This window comes from Pseudochaenichthys georgianus, chromosome 2, assembly GCF_902827115.2.
Source record: "Pseudochaenichthys georgianus chromosome 2, fPseGeo1.2, whole genome shotgun sequence".
NCBI classification, from domain to species: domain Eukaryota; kingdom Metazoa; phylum Chordata; class Actinopteri; order Perciformes; family Channichthyidae; genus Pseudochaenichthys; species Pseudochaenichthys georgianus.
The window spans coordinates 1,004,747-1,018,661 of NC_047504.1; the positions used below are offsets into that span (position 1 = coordinate 1,004,747).

A 13,915-nucleotide genomic window follows, 5' to 3' on the forward strand; every position below is an offset into this window, starting at 1 on the left:
TGAATATGTACTCAGTGTGACAAAGGAAGTTGCTTTAACAAAAAAACATGTGTAACCTAGAAGAAGTGCACCGCCGTAATCCTTTCCTAAATAAACTTTCCTTTACATCTTTCTTTCACCCGTTGTCCGTCAAGGTAAAGCAAAGTGGTTAGAAAATAGGGCGTACATTTGTTCTAACAATTTCACCGCATCCCTGATCCGAACCTCGGCCAGAGGTCATTGAATTGAATAGAAATGGCTGTCTTTGTGAGAGTTCTGTGACCCTATATGTTGACCTCGACAGACTAACGTGCGCACATGTCTGTTGGAGGATCTCTTGAGGGAGGAAGTGGGTTTTTATGGTACTATTCAACTACATTATAATCTGTATATAATGTAAATCCACATGTGGACGCATCTTTCGTACATAATTCCTTCTTTATATATGTCGGACAAATCATCAGTACTTCAAAATGACATCAAAGCGTGCTGACAGTGCGGTCCACATGTTTTTGACTTAATCATAGGCTGTCTCTTTCTTCACCCTGCCATCCATGAATGTAAAACACCCCCTGATAAATCGTCCATTGTGACGGGAACATGATTACATGAAGCCGCGGCTGTAGGCCATTCAGCGGGCAGACAGAGCGCCATGTCACCTCTAAGAGGGCTTTGAATAAATGTCCCCGTCTCCACCAAGGCCCACTTCCTTAATCAGGGTGTCGGATGGTAATGATTAGCTTCCTGCGTGTGCTCCTCCGCTGCTGAATCGTCCGCATAACTCACACGCTGTTAATAATCTGCCCTGGGAGATAATACCCTTCTTTACTCTCGGCTAATCCAGCCCTGATATGAACCACATTGTTACCTTTTTTTCATTTGAAATTTCATTTATTACGACAAGTATTTTCTTAGAATCCGGCCTGATATTCAAGGAGAAGGGGGAGGCAAGGTGATTGTATCTTAATCCCTCAAGTAGGTTACAGTCAGCTGGTCTCCCCGATGGGGGGGGGGGGGGCTGTTGTTTCTATGCTGCCACGGGTCATTGCTTGGGGAGGAAGGGGGATTATTGCTGCATCATTTCATTTTGTTTCCATATCCAAAATCTGGATTAGCACAGCAGGGAGAGGGATTAGAGTTGATTATCATACTCCATCCATGCACAGGCATCTGTTAAGGGCACTGGTCCTTGAAAAGAAACATATTTTTGCTATTAAGCAAACGCCGGATGAGAAGTCGGCCTTTGTCTCTCGTGTGGTGGCTCTCAATTTCATGGAGGAAAGCATAGTAGGTCAATCTGATCCCAGTTTGTTTGATGATATCGGCCTGTATTGAGCCTCTTATAGGTTATAGTGGAATAATGTTTACCCTACAACCACATATCATACATCTACTCTCTACCTACAGCATGATTCCCTTACACTAGTCTCCATTCACCAAATTTATTTGGTTTTGAGGAATGCTCCAGTTTACTATTTCCGTTTTTAATTACCACAACAAGTATCCAGTGTCTTCCAGCGACATTCATTAAAGGTGGGGTAGGTGAGTTTCAGAAACCGGCTCGAGATACACTTTTTGTTATATTCCATGGAATGCTCTTAACATCCCGATAGCAATGAATATCTGAAGTGCTTTGACAAAAAATCCATACATTTTTTTCATCTGTAGAAGCCGTAATACTGTAAAAAGTACAACCAATGGATTGGATGGCCTACCTGCCTGTCAGCCTTCCATCGGGGCACAAACTTATCTCGTGCCCTCATTGGTCATGTGCGCGTTCGTGTGTGTTGGAGGAGGGGCTCTGTGAGGAAGTGGCAGATTTTCTCCGGTTGTGTATTTTCAAATTCTAGCGATCTCGAGCCGGTTTCTCAAACTTACCTACCCCACCTTTAACTCTCACGATACAAATTAAATGATTGAATACTTAATGCATAATTAGGAATTCACACCAGCGTACAGTTTGGACTTCTTTTCCGGGCTGCTTTTGTTTACATCGTGACATCCATTTACTTGTTTTCTGCCGAGTAATTCTTTATGAGACATCATTGTCTTTGGACATGGCATTGAATTACTCTGTGCATTTGTCAATAGCATTTATCTTCTTGCTCAGATGCACTTCAGGGAGCACTATGCGGCGCGGTACTTTGAGACAAAGGAACGATGGGAGTTAACCTTGAAGTATTGATTTTCTGCCATCTTGTACATGTGCTATAAATCCATGGCTATATGCTCATTTCTCTCTTTCTCTGTCTTCTTTGTGTGTTGCAGAGGTGCTGAACGGGGGAGTTTATGTTGACCAGAACAAATTCCTGTGCCACGCGGACACCATCCATTGGCGTGACATTATCAAGAACCCTCAGGCGGAGCTGCTGGTGGTGCCATCCAACAACAGCAACCTTGGCTGTGAGTACCGCACGTGGCTGGAAACCAGTGCAACCAGTAACTTTGGATGAAAATCAAGTTATTGTTTTTTGCTTCTGAAAGCAGACCACATGCCAACAGGCTGTACACACACACACACACACACACACACACACACACACACACACACACACACACACACACACACACACACACACACACACACACACACACACACACACACACACACTCCCCCCACCAGCAGCAGTCGGGCTCTATCTCTTTTTTGTATTCATTCCGTTTGCCCCGCGGCCATTTGGAAGTGAAATCACATAGTGTTAGATCAACGTGTGAACCTTTCCATTGTAGTACAGGGGTAGGGGCTCTGCAGCGAGGCCCGTGGAGCCGCTGTCTGCTGGGCCCTTTTTAAATCTCAGTGAAGCTGACAGCTGGTTTGAAGCTGCCCTGTTCCCCCGGTGCCCCACTCATCGGGGCTATCCGGCGGACATCCTGTGTCAGAAGAGCTGGCCGTTAAAGACGGACCCTCTCAAACTTCTCGACACACTTATGTCTCATGCTCTTTTTGAGTGGTGGGCTCAGTTTCAAAAGAGACAGCTGAGGCAAAAACACATGCAAGGGAATAACCTTTTAAGTTTTGCAAAAACAGAGCTTTTGACATCATTCCAATGCTTATTTTCCAACTCTTACATAATGTTTACAGGCGACTTTAGCAGGTAGTTGATGTAACGCAAAGCCGGTAGATCTTAAATAAAGGACACTTTGAAGTACATAATGTCTAAACATGTCCATTTTGTTGATAAGAAGGCACTGATGGAGGAGGAGGAGGATGAAAAGCAACAAAGAACAGAGGAGGTGGGCACATGAAATGACAGGAGATGGAGTGGGAGTTACGGTTCCCAAAGTGGGGCCCTTTGCCAAGCCGTAGTCAGTATTTAACATTAACAACCCCGCAGTGGGAGTGGTTGAAGGGGCCGGGTGACAATCTGCAGTACCATTCCACTTACTCTGTAATTAACCCGTAGTCAATTAAGCCTTGATGATGGGCCACTGGCAGACGAGGGCTGCTAGACGCTGTCAGGTCCCACTTTGGCTGTGCGCGCGCTTGATTGAAGGGAATGGAGGCTTGTCTTGTGTTTTCAACAGGTCTCCTGGGTCTATTGTCAGATGAGCGTAGGAGATGTAAGATCTGTCGCTTGTAGAAGTTGTCGGGGTGTGCGTGACTGCATGGGGGCTGTCTTTATGTGTGTGTGTGTAAAAACTACATCTTAAGTTTGCTCTGTGTGTGTGTGCAGGCAGACGCTGTCATCGCTCATGTAACGGACGCTGCTGGGGCCATCAGGAGGACCAGTGTCAAACATGTGAGTATGCAAACACACCTACAGTTACCCTGGAAACGACAAGCCTGCTAATCAGCTCTGCCAATAGACACACAGACACTGACACTTATCTTTCTTTTCAAAACTTCCAAAAACATGCAAATTAATACGTTATTATTAGGCACCTAAAAACGTTCTTTATTCATGGTTCCTTAAATACTCCAACAGTAATAACTCCATCATTTCTTTTTAAATATTCTGCTGCTGGAAAAACAATCATGATCACAACATTTGAGTCAATTCAACGCTACTTTATTGACTGAATTGTGGGGGATATTGTACAATCTGTTTAAAATAATCTATAATCCGCTATAATCTACTTTGACACAGAGTGGGGAGGGGGTGTTTAATCTTCTTTTCTTCTTATTCTAACCACAGTTGCACCAAACATAAACCTCATTAATCTTGTCCCCACATTAAAGTGGGACAAAAGCATTACAAATATTGGTTCTCTGTATAATTGCAGTTCTGCCCGTTCTCACACTAACACAGGCTAATAGACGGGCCTTGTTCTATTCTCTCACTGCTGCATCATTATGTTCCCGACACAGCACAGAGTGAGCGCAGCCTCAGCTTCAAGCTCCTGCCGACTCGCTGGCTGATATTCCTCCTACTGTACCAATAATGTGTGGGCGGATGTTCTTTAGCGCAAGTATTGGAGTTTCATACGATAGGTCGGATCCAAGTGTCCAAAAACAGGAATAGCAGTTATATTTCTCTGGTATTCCACAAGAGTTGGCATAGCAACAAATGATAGCTTTCTGGGAACAGTTGGACGTTTTATTATTGCCCGTTCGGCAGAGAATAAACACAGATATGGTGAAGTGTTTTCAATGTGTATGTATCAAGGGGGAAACCAATTGATTTCACTTCATACCTGAAGTGAAATCGAGCACAATTTGAATGTGAAGCTCAAGGATAAGAGGCTCAAGGGCACCTCCAGAGCAGCTGTTGAAAGAAAGGACAGTGCTCCGTGTCTTTTAAGCTGCGCCTGGGCGTTCGAGCCTGTGACCTCGTCGTCACGAACCCACTTGTCTGACCTTTAGTTTGCTCAAGGCCCTCACTCTGGAATCCTACATCAGACGACGTTTGCTCACAGAGGTGGTGTTGTCTCTTTTTTTTCCAAGTGTGAATATATGTGTCAGACCTTTAAAAAAAAAAATCCACTTCCTGTGCAGTGACAAAGACGGTGTGTGCGGAGCAGTGTGACGGTCGATGCTTCGGGCCTTACGTCAGCGACTGCTGCCACCGAGAGTGCGCCGGCGGCTGTGCCGGCCCCAAGGACACGGATTGCTTCGTACGTCACACACACACACAAACACACACACACACTTTTGTTCCTTTCTTAAGTTTCCCAACTCTCTTCCCTTCAATATCTTCACTTTTCCTCTCTGAGACAAGTTTCTAATATCATCCCTCTTTAACTTGCAACATCTGTTTGTCATCTTCGCCCGACGGCAAATGATCCACTTTGTTTGCCGGCTGATGAATTGTTTGTCATTTTTCGGCGGGGCTGTAAAAGTCTCCTCTTAGAAAGAACAAATTGGTGATTCAGTGTTTCCAATTAGTATCCCTTTTATCACCTGCACTTCTCTCCCATTTCCCCAAACTCGACCGCTCGGACACGCGGGACGATATTGTCGTTGTAATTCACAGAAAAGCCTCGTCCAATTCAATTACAGCCTGTGGACACAGACAACGAAACACTTAACGGGGTTTATGGGAAAACATTTCACCGTTTACATGGTGGCGCACGATCAATGGCTCCAATTTTTCTCCCATTTGGCGTTCAGAGAGGCAAGGGAATGCTGGACGATCACGATTTGACGTATACATGAAATGCTGCTGTAATACTCTTTCCCTCACGGTGACTTATTGAGAAAAGCCTCCCCTCCCATAACCCCTCTGTTTCCTACCCCCCATGGGAAGTCATGCTCGTGCCTTGTAGCTAACTGTTTTTGTGCGCTTTCCGCAGGCTTGCACCAATTTCAACGACAGCGGAGCATGTGTGACCCAATGCCCCCAGCCGTTCGTCTACAACCCCACGTCCTTCCAGTTGGAGCACAACCCCAGAGCCAAGTACACCTATGGAGCCTTCTGTGTCAAGAAATGCCCACGTAAGTCTGCTTTGAGTTCAATTTGACTGCCAGGACGCTCATAATGGTGCTCATAATTTATAGTCTGCGAACCGGTGAAGAAGCATTTATCCTGAAACAATAATTTCAAGAAAAGATAAATGACTCGAACACAAATAAATCGTGCGTCTCAATAAACCAGTCGCCATCTGTTTTATGCCTCTGGCAGCTGAAAAAATAAATTGTAGTTCTTTATTTCACTGTTATCGAGTCAGAGTGCAGCGGTGTTTCAGCGAGCATGCATTACAAGTCAACAGATTGCATATTCATGTCCCAGTGATCATCAAATGAGCACACACCAGTTGCACTTTTTCCCACCGCCGCTCCCAAGTACTAAATTGATTCATTTCTTTTCCTGGGCAATATAGCCCTAGACCATTAGTTTTGATCATTATACAAACGTGATTAAAACACAATCAATTGCTCGACATTAGAGGGCTCCTTCTAGGAAATGGTGCTTCGCCACACGTTGATTTTTACACACAGCATCTCCTCTGAGAAGAACACCAACACTCTGCCTGTGTCTCCGCCAGATAACTTCGTGGTGGACCACAGCTCCTGCGTCAGAGCGTGCCCCAGCAACAAGATGGAAGTGGAGGTCAACCGCATCAAAATGTGCACCCCCTGCACCGACATCTGTCCGAAAGGTAAGTCCACTTCTAAATTGGCCAATGCAGAATGACGAAGATTAACGTACGGTATATTTAATTAGGCTGTGTCAATCTAGAGTCAGATCTCAAAGGAGAAATTGGGTTTAGGTACAGGTAAATCGACTGGTCCAAACACTTTTCCTTAACTTATCAAAGTAGTTTTGGTGCCAAATTCTAAAGAATGTGTTGTTTTGATGCTGAAACCTATCATTGTTTTTCTTCAAAACGTCACATTTTATTTCCTTCTAGGTGTTGCTTAAAATGTCCCTTTTTCAAAAATAGAAGCTGCTGATTGGCCAGTACATTAGAATAATTGCGATAATTAGTGATAACGGCCATTTAATTATATATCATGGCAACATGATAACATTATAAATGTTATTGGTATACATTAGTTAATGATTTAGTAGTTTCAATCATCTTGTTGCCATTAGCATGCTTGGTAGGAGGATGGCTTAAATAATCATCATTCTTTGAACTTCAATACATTACATTGCATTTAGCTGACGCTTTTATCCAAAGCAACTTACAATAAGTGCGTTCGACCAAGAAGATACAAACTTGAAGAAAACAGAATCATAAGTACATCAGGTTTCATAGAGCCAAACATTTCAACTGGCTTTAGGTAAGCAAGTCCTTTGTTCGTATATAAGTGCTTTGTTAGTAATTCTATCGCTCGAAGTGGAGTCGAAAGAGATGAGTTTTCAGTCTGCGCCGGAAGGTGTGTAAGCTTTCTGCTGTCCTGATGTCAATGGGAGCTCATTCCACCATCTTGGAGCCAGGATAGCAAACTCACGTGTTTCTGCTGATGGGAACTTGGGTCCCCCTCGCAGTGCGGTGCAGCGAGCCGTTTTGTTGATGCAGAGCGGAGTGCACGCGCTGGGGTGTACGGTTTAACCATGTCCTGGATGTAGGAAGGGCCAGATCCATTCGCAGCATGGTACACAAGTACCAGTGAAGTGGATTCTAGCAGTTACCGGAAGCCTGTGAAGGGAGCGGAGGAGCGGAGTGGTGTGGGAACATTTTGGAAGGTTGAAGACCAAGGCAAGGCAAGTTTATTAATATAGCACTTTTCAACACAAGGCAATTCAAAGTTCTTTACAAAAAACGAAAGACATTAAGAAAATGGCATTTAAAATCAGTCATTAAAAATAAAAGCTAATAAAATAAACATAAAAAGAAAAAATACATGGATAAAAGTTAAAGTGCAGTTTAAGATATGAATAGTTCAATTAAAAGCAGCGACAAAAAGACCAGACGAGCCGCTGCATTCTGGATGAGCTGCAGGTCGGATGGCACATGCAGGTAGACCAGCCAGAAGGGAGTTGCAGTAGTCTAGGCGTGAGGTGACGAGAGCCTGGACCAGAACCTGCGTTGCTTTCTGGGTCAGCTGGGGACGTATCCTCCTGATGTTGTAGAGCGTGTATCTGCAGCAGCGGGTTGTAGCAGCGATGTTTGCAGTGAAGGACAGTTTGTTTTAGACAGTTATTTTAAGAAGATATTTTCAAGTGGATTTTGTTGAAAAAGTCAGCGTCACTGTAATATAATAATTAATAATAATCCCTTACATTTATTATAGCGCTTTTCCAGATGCTCAAAGCGCTTCACAAATACACATTACACACATCATACATGCAATGGTCACTGTGGACAATACCCACAGGAGCAAGTTCAGGTGAAGTGTCTTGCCCAAGGACACACCGGCTTTACAGACGCAGCAGCGGCGGGTTTCACCCCTTGATCTGATGATCATTGCACAGCGCACTGCGCCACACCGTCCATCTTCACGCCTCGAGGTCATCGAGGCGCTTTTACAAGTACACATTGGTATCATACATGTACTGTGGACAATACCCACAGGAGCAAATCCGGGTGAAGTGTCTTGCCCAAAGACACGACGGCCTGACGCAGTGGCACAGACCACTGCGCCACCCGTCCCCAGTATGTGCATTCATCATAAAGTTGGACACTTTGAGGAGTCTTAACTGCCCTCAATATTTCAATTATGATGACACTAGGAATGATGATGCACTTGGTTTCCCAGTAAGTGTTAGTGTGTGAGATTGTCACATTTGTCTTCTTAGTGCACAGACACACTGACAACATCCTCATTTTGTGGGCACTCTTTCAGTATATAATGTGTAATGTTGGGCGGCTGTGGCTCAGTGGAAAGTGTGCTGGACTTTGAATCAGGGGGTAGAAAGTTTGAGTCCCACTGCAGTCAGCATGTCGTTGTGTCTCTGGGACACTTCACCCCAAATTGCTCCTGTGGGGATTGCCCACAGTACTGCGTGTATGTAAGTCGCTTTGGATAAAAGCAACAAGTGACACGTAATGTATAAGTTATACTCAATGTGATTAAATACTTTCTGTTTGTTTTACCTATATTATTAATTAATGTTATTAATGCTAAAAGTGATGTTACTGGAGCACACAAGAATTACACAAAAGCTTTATACAAAATGAAATACTTTGTTTTATTGGCACGAGCTTTTTGTTTTACATTATACTAAATAAGCTGATTTATTTATGCTAATAATATACACCCCTAAAATAAAAGATAGCTGTTGTAATTTTAGGGTAAAGCCATACAATACCAACTGCTCTAACATCCTCATGTCTTAACAGCGTCTATCATATAATACATGCAGTCGACTTTAAACTGTATACCATCTATTTGTTATGCATGCCATGTATGTATTCATGCATTATTGAAATGACTGTCCACTTGTTTTGCACACCTCATATTGCTGCTTTGAATATACACTGTATTACATATCGCATACATCAAGGTCACATGTCTGACCCGACAACAGTCGCTGTGTTAATTAACATGCCGTGGGAACATACTGAGAAACTGCTGCTACCTGCTCAGTAATTACAACGAGTGCGAGTGGCAGCTAATTAGCTAAACAATTTGAAATGTAAAAAGCAGTTCAATACAGAGAATTAGCCTCTTCGTCATATTGTTCCCACAAAGGTAACTGATCTGCCCTTTCTCTTTTAGTCCCGTTTTCCTCCGGGCTCCGCGCACGGGGCTCAGGCATCCATTGATTGGCTAATCTCTTGATTACATCGTCACGCAGCAGGAAGGGGTTAATGAGGGATAGCCCAAGGAACTGTGGAAAATGATAACAAATTAGCATTTCAGATATGGAATTGGCTGGTATAAATCACAATCAAAAACTGGTTACACCACTTAATACAAGCCTTATTCATCATCTCCGCCGCCTGTGTCAGAAATACTTGGCTCACACCAGAACGCAAGGGTAATTAATGCAGATGTAATGTATTCATTACAGAGAGGAATTGGCTGTGGATTGGCCGTGCTTTCATCAAAAGAATCCCAATGCATGGAGAAGGGGCCGCGGCCTTGCCTGCGCACCAAGGCAGGGTGTAGTTTCATAAAAGAGTGTAAAGAATGAACGTGACAAATAGCTAATAGCACTTTCTCAGAATGAGGTCTCTGCGGTGCAAGGGCACTTTGGGCTGTACTCTAAAGAAGGTAATGCATGCCTAAAGCAACTTCATCATTTGATTAATGTGTGCTTGTGTGTTTGTGTTGGCAGTGTGCGATGGCATAGGGACGGGCAGCCTGCAGGCGGCGCAAACAGTAGATGCCAGCAATATTGATAACTTTGTCAACTGCACCAAAATCAACGGGAACCTGATCTTCCTCATTACGGGGATCAAAGGGTAAGTCCAGGAGATTTGTATTTTTAAACGTTTTTCATGTCAAGCTAATTTTTTTGGTAACACTTTCTGTGATGCTCATGTCTTTAACTATTTTATGTATTTGTTTATTTAATTATTATTCAATATTTAACATACTTATAGCTCTGTACAGGTATATTAACATTCACTCGTAAATAATTATAATGCGTTCTAACATTAATTCAAACGCATATTTAAGCATTACATAATGACTAAAATGGTCAAGAATCATAATATTTCATAATGGCTGGTCTCGCATCTTGAAATATGATTATTCCCAAAGTGGTAGCACATTCAAATACATACAATTAAAACAGTTAGTATGACTTACTCCAAGTTTGATTTAAGTAACGGAAATAAATCAAGCATCGTGAACACTTAAAGGTGGTAAGTTTGAGAAACCGGCTCGAGATCGCTAGAATTTGAAAATACACAACCGGAGAAAATCTGCCACTTCCTTATAGAGCCCCTCCCCCAACACACACGAACGTGCACATGACCAATGAGGGCACGAGATACATTTGTGCCCCGATGGAAGGCTGACAGGCAGGTAGGCCATTGTACTTTTTACAGTATTACGGCTTCTACAGATGAAATTTTTTTATGGATTTTTTGTCAAAGCACTTAAGATACTTAATAACTGGAATACTATCGGAATGACTTACAGCGGAGGAAGAGAGGTAGACTTGTAGACAAACAGTTCTTCATCCATATCCCATTGTGTCGGGGAAATCCTGACTTTGGAAGGTCAACAAGCAGATACTCAATCACACGCTACTGTCAAAGTGTCCCGAAGCTCTATCTTAAGGATAGCATAATGTGTAATGTCACACAGCACATTAGAGAGAACAAATAATTCTGTCTCCAGTAATAAGATCTTTCAGGACTGTTTTATAAATAAGGTCACACTAAAGCAAATGCAGGGAGAAAAATAAAGATATTGACTTTTTTCTTTCAGTGACATGTATCATGGTATCGGACCTATGGACCCTGAACACCTCAACGCATTCCGCACCGTGAAGGAGATCACAGGTGGGTCTGGGCTCACCTTTGCAAAGTTGACTAAATAAAGTAAAAGGATGATGTTGTTGGTGTCGCCTCTGAGGCAGTAAAAGAAAGTGGAAAATGGCAAATACGTTTCTTTTGTGTCGTTGAACTCTAAAAGTGGATATGATGTTATTGTAATAGTTATACGTGCTTTCAGTAACGCGCTGTGTGTGTGCATGCTCGAGTGTGTATTTATTCATTAACTATTAGTGGCCTTAAGGGATGAGTAATACCTCGTACACAAACCCTTTTGTCATATGAAAGTGCGTCTTGCGTTTGAGCCAAACAGCTAATGGAGTGAAACTGCATTTTCATAATGAAAATCCGAGCAATAAGAAAGAGCAATGGCCATCCTATCCCAGCCATTTCCTGCTCTATCCCTTTTATGTCATTTCCACACGTTCTCATCGGACGTAATCTGTCATCAAAGGCAAGTGCAACGGGACTGATTGTGCACAATATTAAATCCATTCTTTGAATTAGGGTATATGGTCGTCTCGAAGCTTTTTTTTTTTTTTTTTACAAAGAATCTTGTGTGAACTTCTCAGAGGCAATGCGTGTACATGTGCAGCCTGGAACCCTTTTTCCTTTTTTCATTATTTCATTGTCCCCATTATTACTGAGTAAAAAGCTTTGATTACTTGAACTAACCCTACGCATTAGTAGGGTTGTACCACTTGAGCTTGCGACTCGTTGAAAGCCTCGTACTCAAATGCATTATTACTCCATTAGGTACCCATCGTTTGACTTCAGCCCCTTAGTTTTGGCACCCCTTGTTCTCGTCTGTCTGATCTCGACCATGACTTCAATGTTCCGGTCTAGACCGCTCCACTGCTAACTACCGCATGTTTTTATTTAGGATACCTCAACATCCAGTCTTGGCCTGAGAACATGACAGATCTGAGTGTGTTTTCCAGCCTGTCAACCATTGGAGGTAGATCCCTATACAGGTATGTGTTATCTCGTAAAAGCGATCAAACGTATATGACGTATGCCACTACATCTTAAACTCATGTGTTTACCTAATTACATGTGAAATGCTTGTTTTATATGTGCTATCTTTGCTGGGGAAAGCTCCTCATATCTCCCTCTTTCTTGCTGTTTTGGTGTACTTGAATGGCTACTGTTGGGGCTAATGAGCCGCCAGGCCGCGATGTACTGCACAGAGGCCCTTTGAAGCAGCACGCAGCTTTGATTAGCCCCCTTTTTGATAACAGGTTCTGTGTTCGCTCACAAGTGGCAGATCCAAGAGATGGTGCTGGCCGAGTCAAAGGAGAACGCCACTGATGACCCTGTAACTCAGCAATGGGTCATTTAGGGCAGAAGCATCCTCCTTCTCAGTCTCACTCCTTCTTTGTGCCACATTTCTCTTTCATTCCGCTCATTTTAAAAACTTTTTATCACCCTGTTCTTCGTCTTACATCTGTCTTTTCCCCTCACTATCTATCTCAACGTTGTCATTATTTCCCTTTTCTCTGTCTCCTGCAGCGGTAGTGGTATTTCTCTGTTGATCTTGAAGCAGCGTTGGATCTCCTCGCTTCAGTTCCAGTCGCTGGACGAGATCAGCGCCGGGAACGTGTACATCTTCAACAACAGCCGCCTGTGCTTCTACAACACCGTCAACTGGACGTCTCTCTTCAGGACGTCCAGCCAGAAAGTCCTGATCCGCAACAACAGAGAGCCGAAGGAATGCAGTAAGTAGTCTGTTTGATGAAATACGTTTTAACTCTGGATCAAAGTAGTACTTTTTTTAGTTACAAATAAACAGTCTGGTGTGTCCATTTGGGATTTTTAGAAAAATACACATTTGGTGGTAACATCTTTTAAGTTCCTCCGTTCTCTCTTTTTCCTTCCTATTAGTCGTCTAATTAATTCCAGATGCCCCGCGTATCTCTGCAAATCCCCCCCCAGCCTTACACTACACCATGCCCGTTTCCAAGGCGACTGTGTCACGGGCGTCTCTAAGCTGCCCGGCCATGAAAGCCCTTATTCAGCGCCCTGTGAGGAAAGTGCTTAATGCGTCATGCACAGAGGTGGATTAAGCTCACTGCTAGCCACAGGGACGCGGACACCTGATGGAAACGATGAATAGTGTACATGTGGATTGAGCTGCAGATGGTGGAAACTGTGGAGTGGAGGGTGGGAGGTGTAATACAAGGAGGGAATTGTCACCATGCTTTTGTAATTAATTGAAAATGGTATTATCATCTCTTAGTAACCATTTCTTTGGTCGTGTAATGTGCCAGTAAAGACCGAGAAAACACGGACACTGTAGTGTTTGATATCATTAGCCAGTTAATGACTGCGGTGTGTTTAGAAATCGATCGATGCAGCCTCACACAGGCCTCTTCATTAGGCTCTAGCCCCCCTGTCTAACATTGACTGTTCGGCTGTTGACAAAGGGTTTCTGCCCCCACGGGGCGACACACCCGGCGACGTGGTTGCCAATCACCGGATGGAGGACACGCCGAGTGCAATGAACAGCATCGATTGTTGTGGTTCGACTGAGGGGAAAAAGGACTTAGGGTTCTGTTACGGGCGGTCTTTAATTGCGGAAGTGTTGGGAATACCAATGTAGAACTCACACAGCTGGGCATCCCTCGGCTAGACCACACACAATCGCACACTAATG

The 13,915-nt window shown here is 43.5% G+C and overlaps 1 protein-coding gene across 1 annotated transcript in view; it reads left to right on the forward strand.

Annotated features, from left to right (window-relative positions):
- Nucleotides 1-13,915, forward strand: part of LOC117460614 (receptor tyrosine-protein kinase erbB-4-like) — a 116,897-nt gene that overhangs the window by 54,633 nt on the left and 48,349 nt on the right. The window contains exons 4-12 of the mRNA XM_071205056.1: nt 2,248-2,382; nt 3,654-3,719; nt 4,916-5,034; nt 5,713-5,854; nt 6,406-6,519; nt 10,092-10,218; nt 11,195-11,268; nt 12,143-12,233; nt 12,772-12,977. Of these exons, the coding sequence (XP_071061157.1) occupies nt 2,248-2,382; nt 3,654-3,719; nt 4,916-5,034; nt 5,713-5,854; nt 6,406-6,519; nt 10,092-10,218; nt 11,195-11,268; nt 12,143-12,233; nt 12,772-12,977 (1,074 nt within the window). The remainder of the gene's footprint in view (nt 1-2,247; nt 2,383-3,653; nt 3,720-4,915; nt 5,035-5,712; nt 5,855-6,405; nt 6,520-10,091; nt 10,219-11,194; nt 11,269-12,142; nt 12,234-12,771; nt 12,978-13,915) is intronic.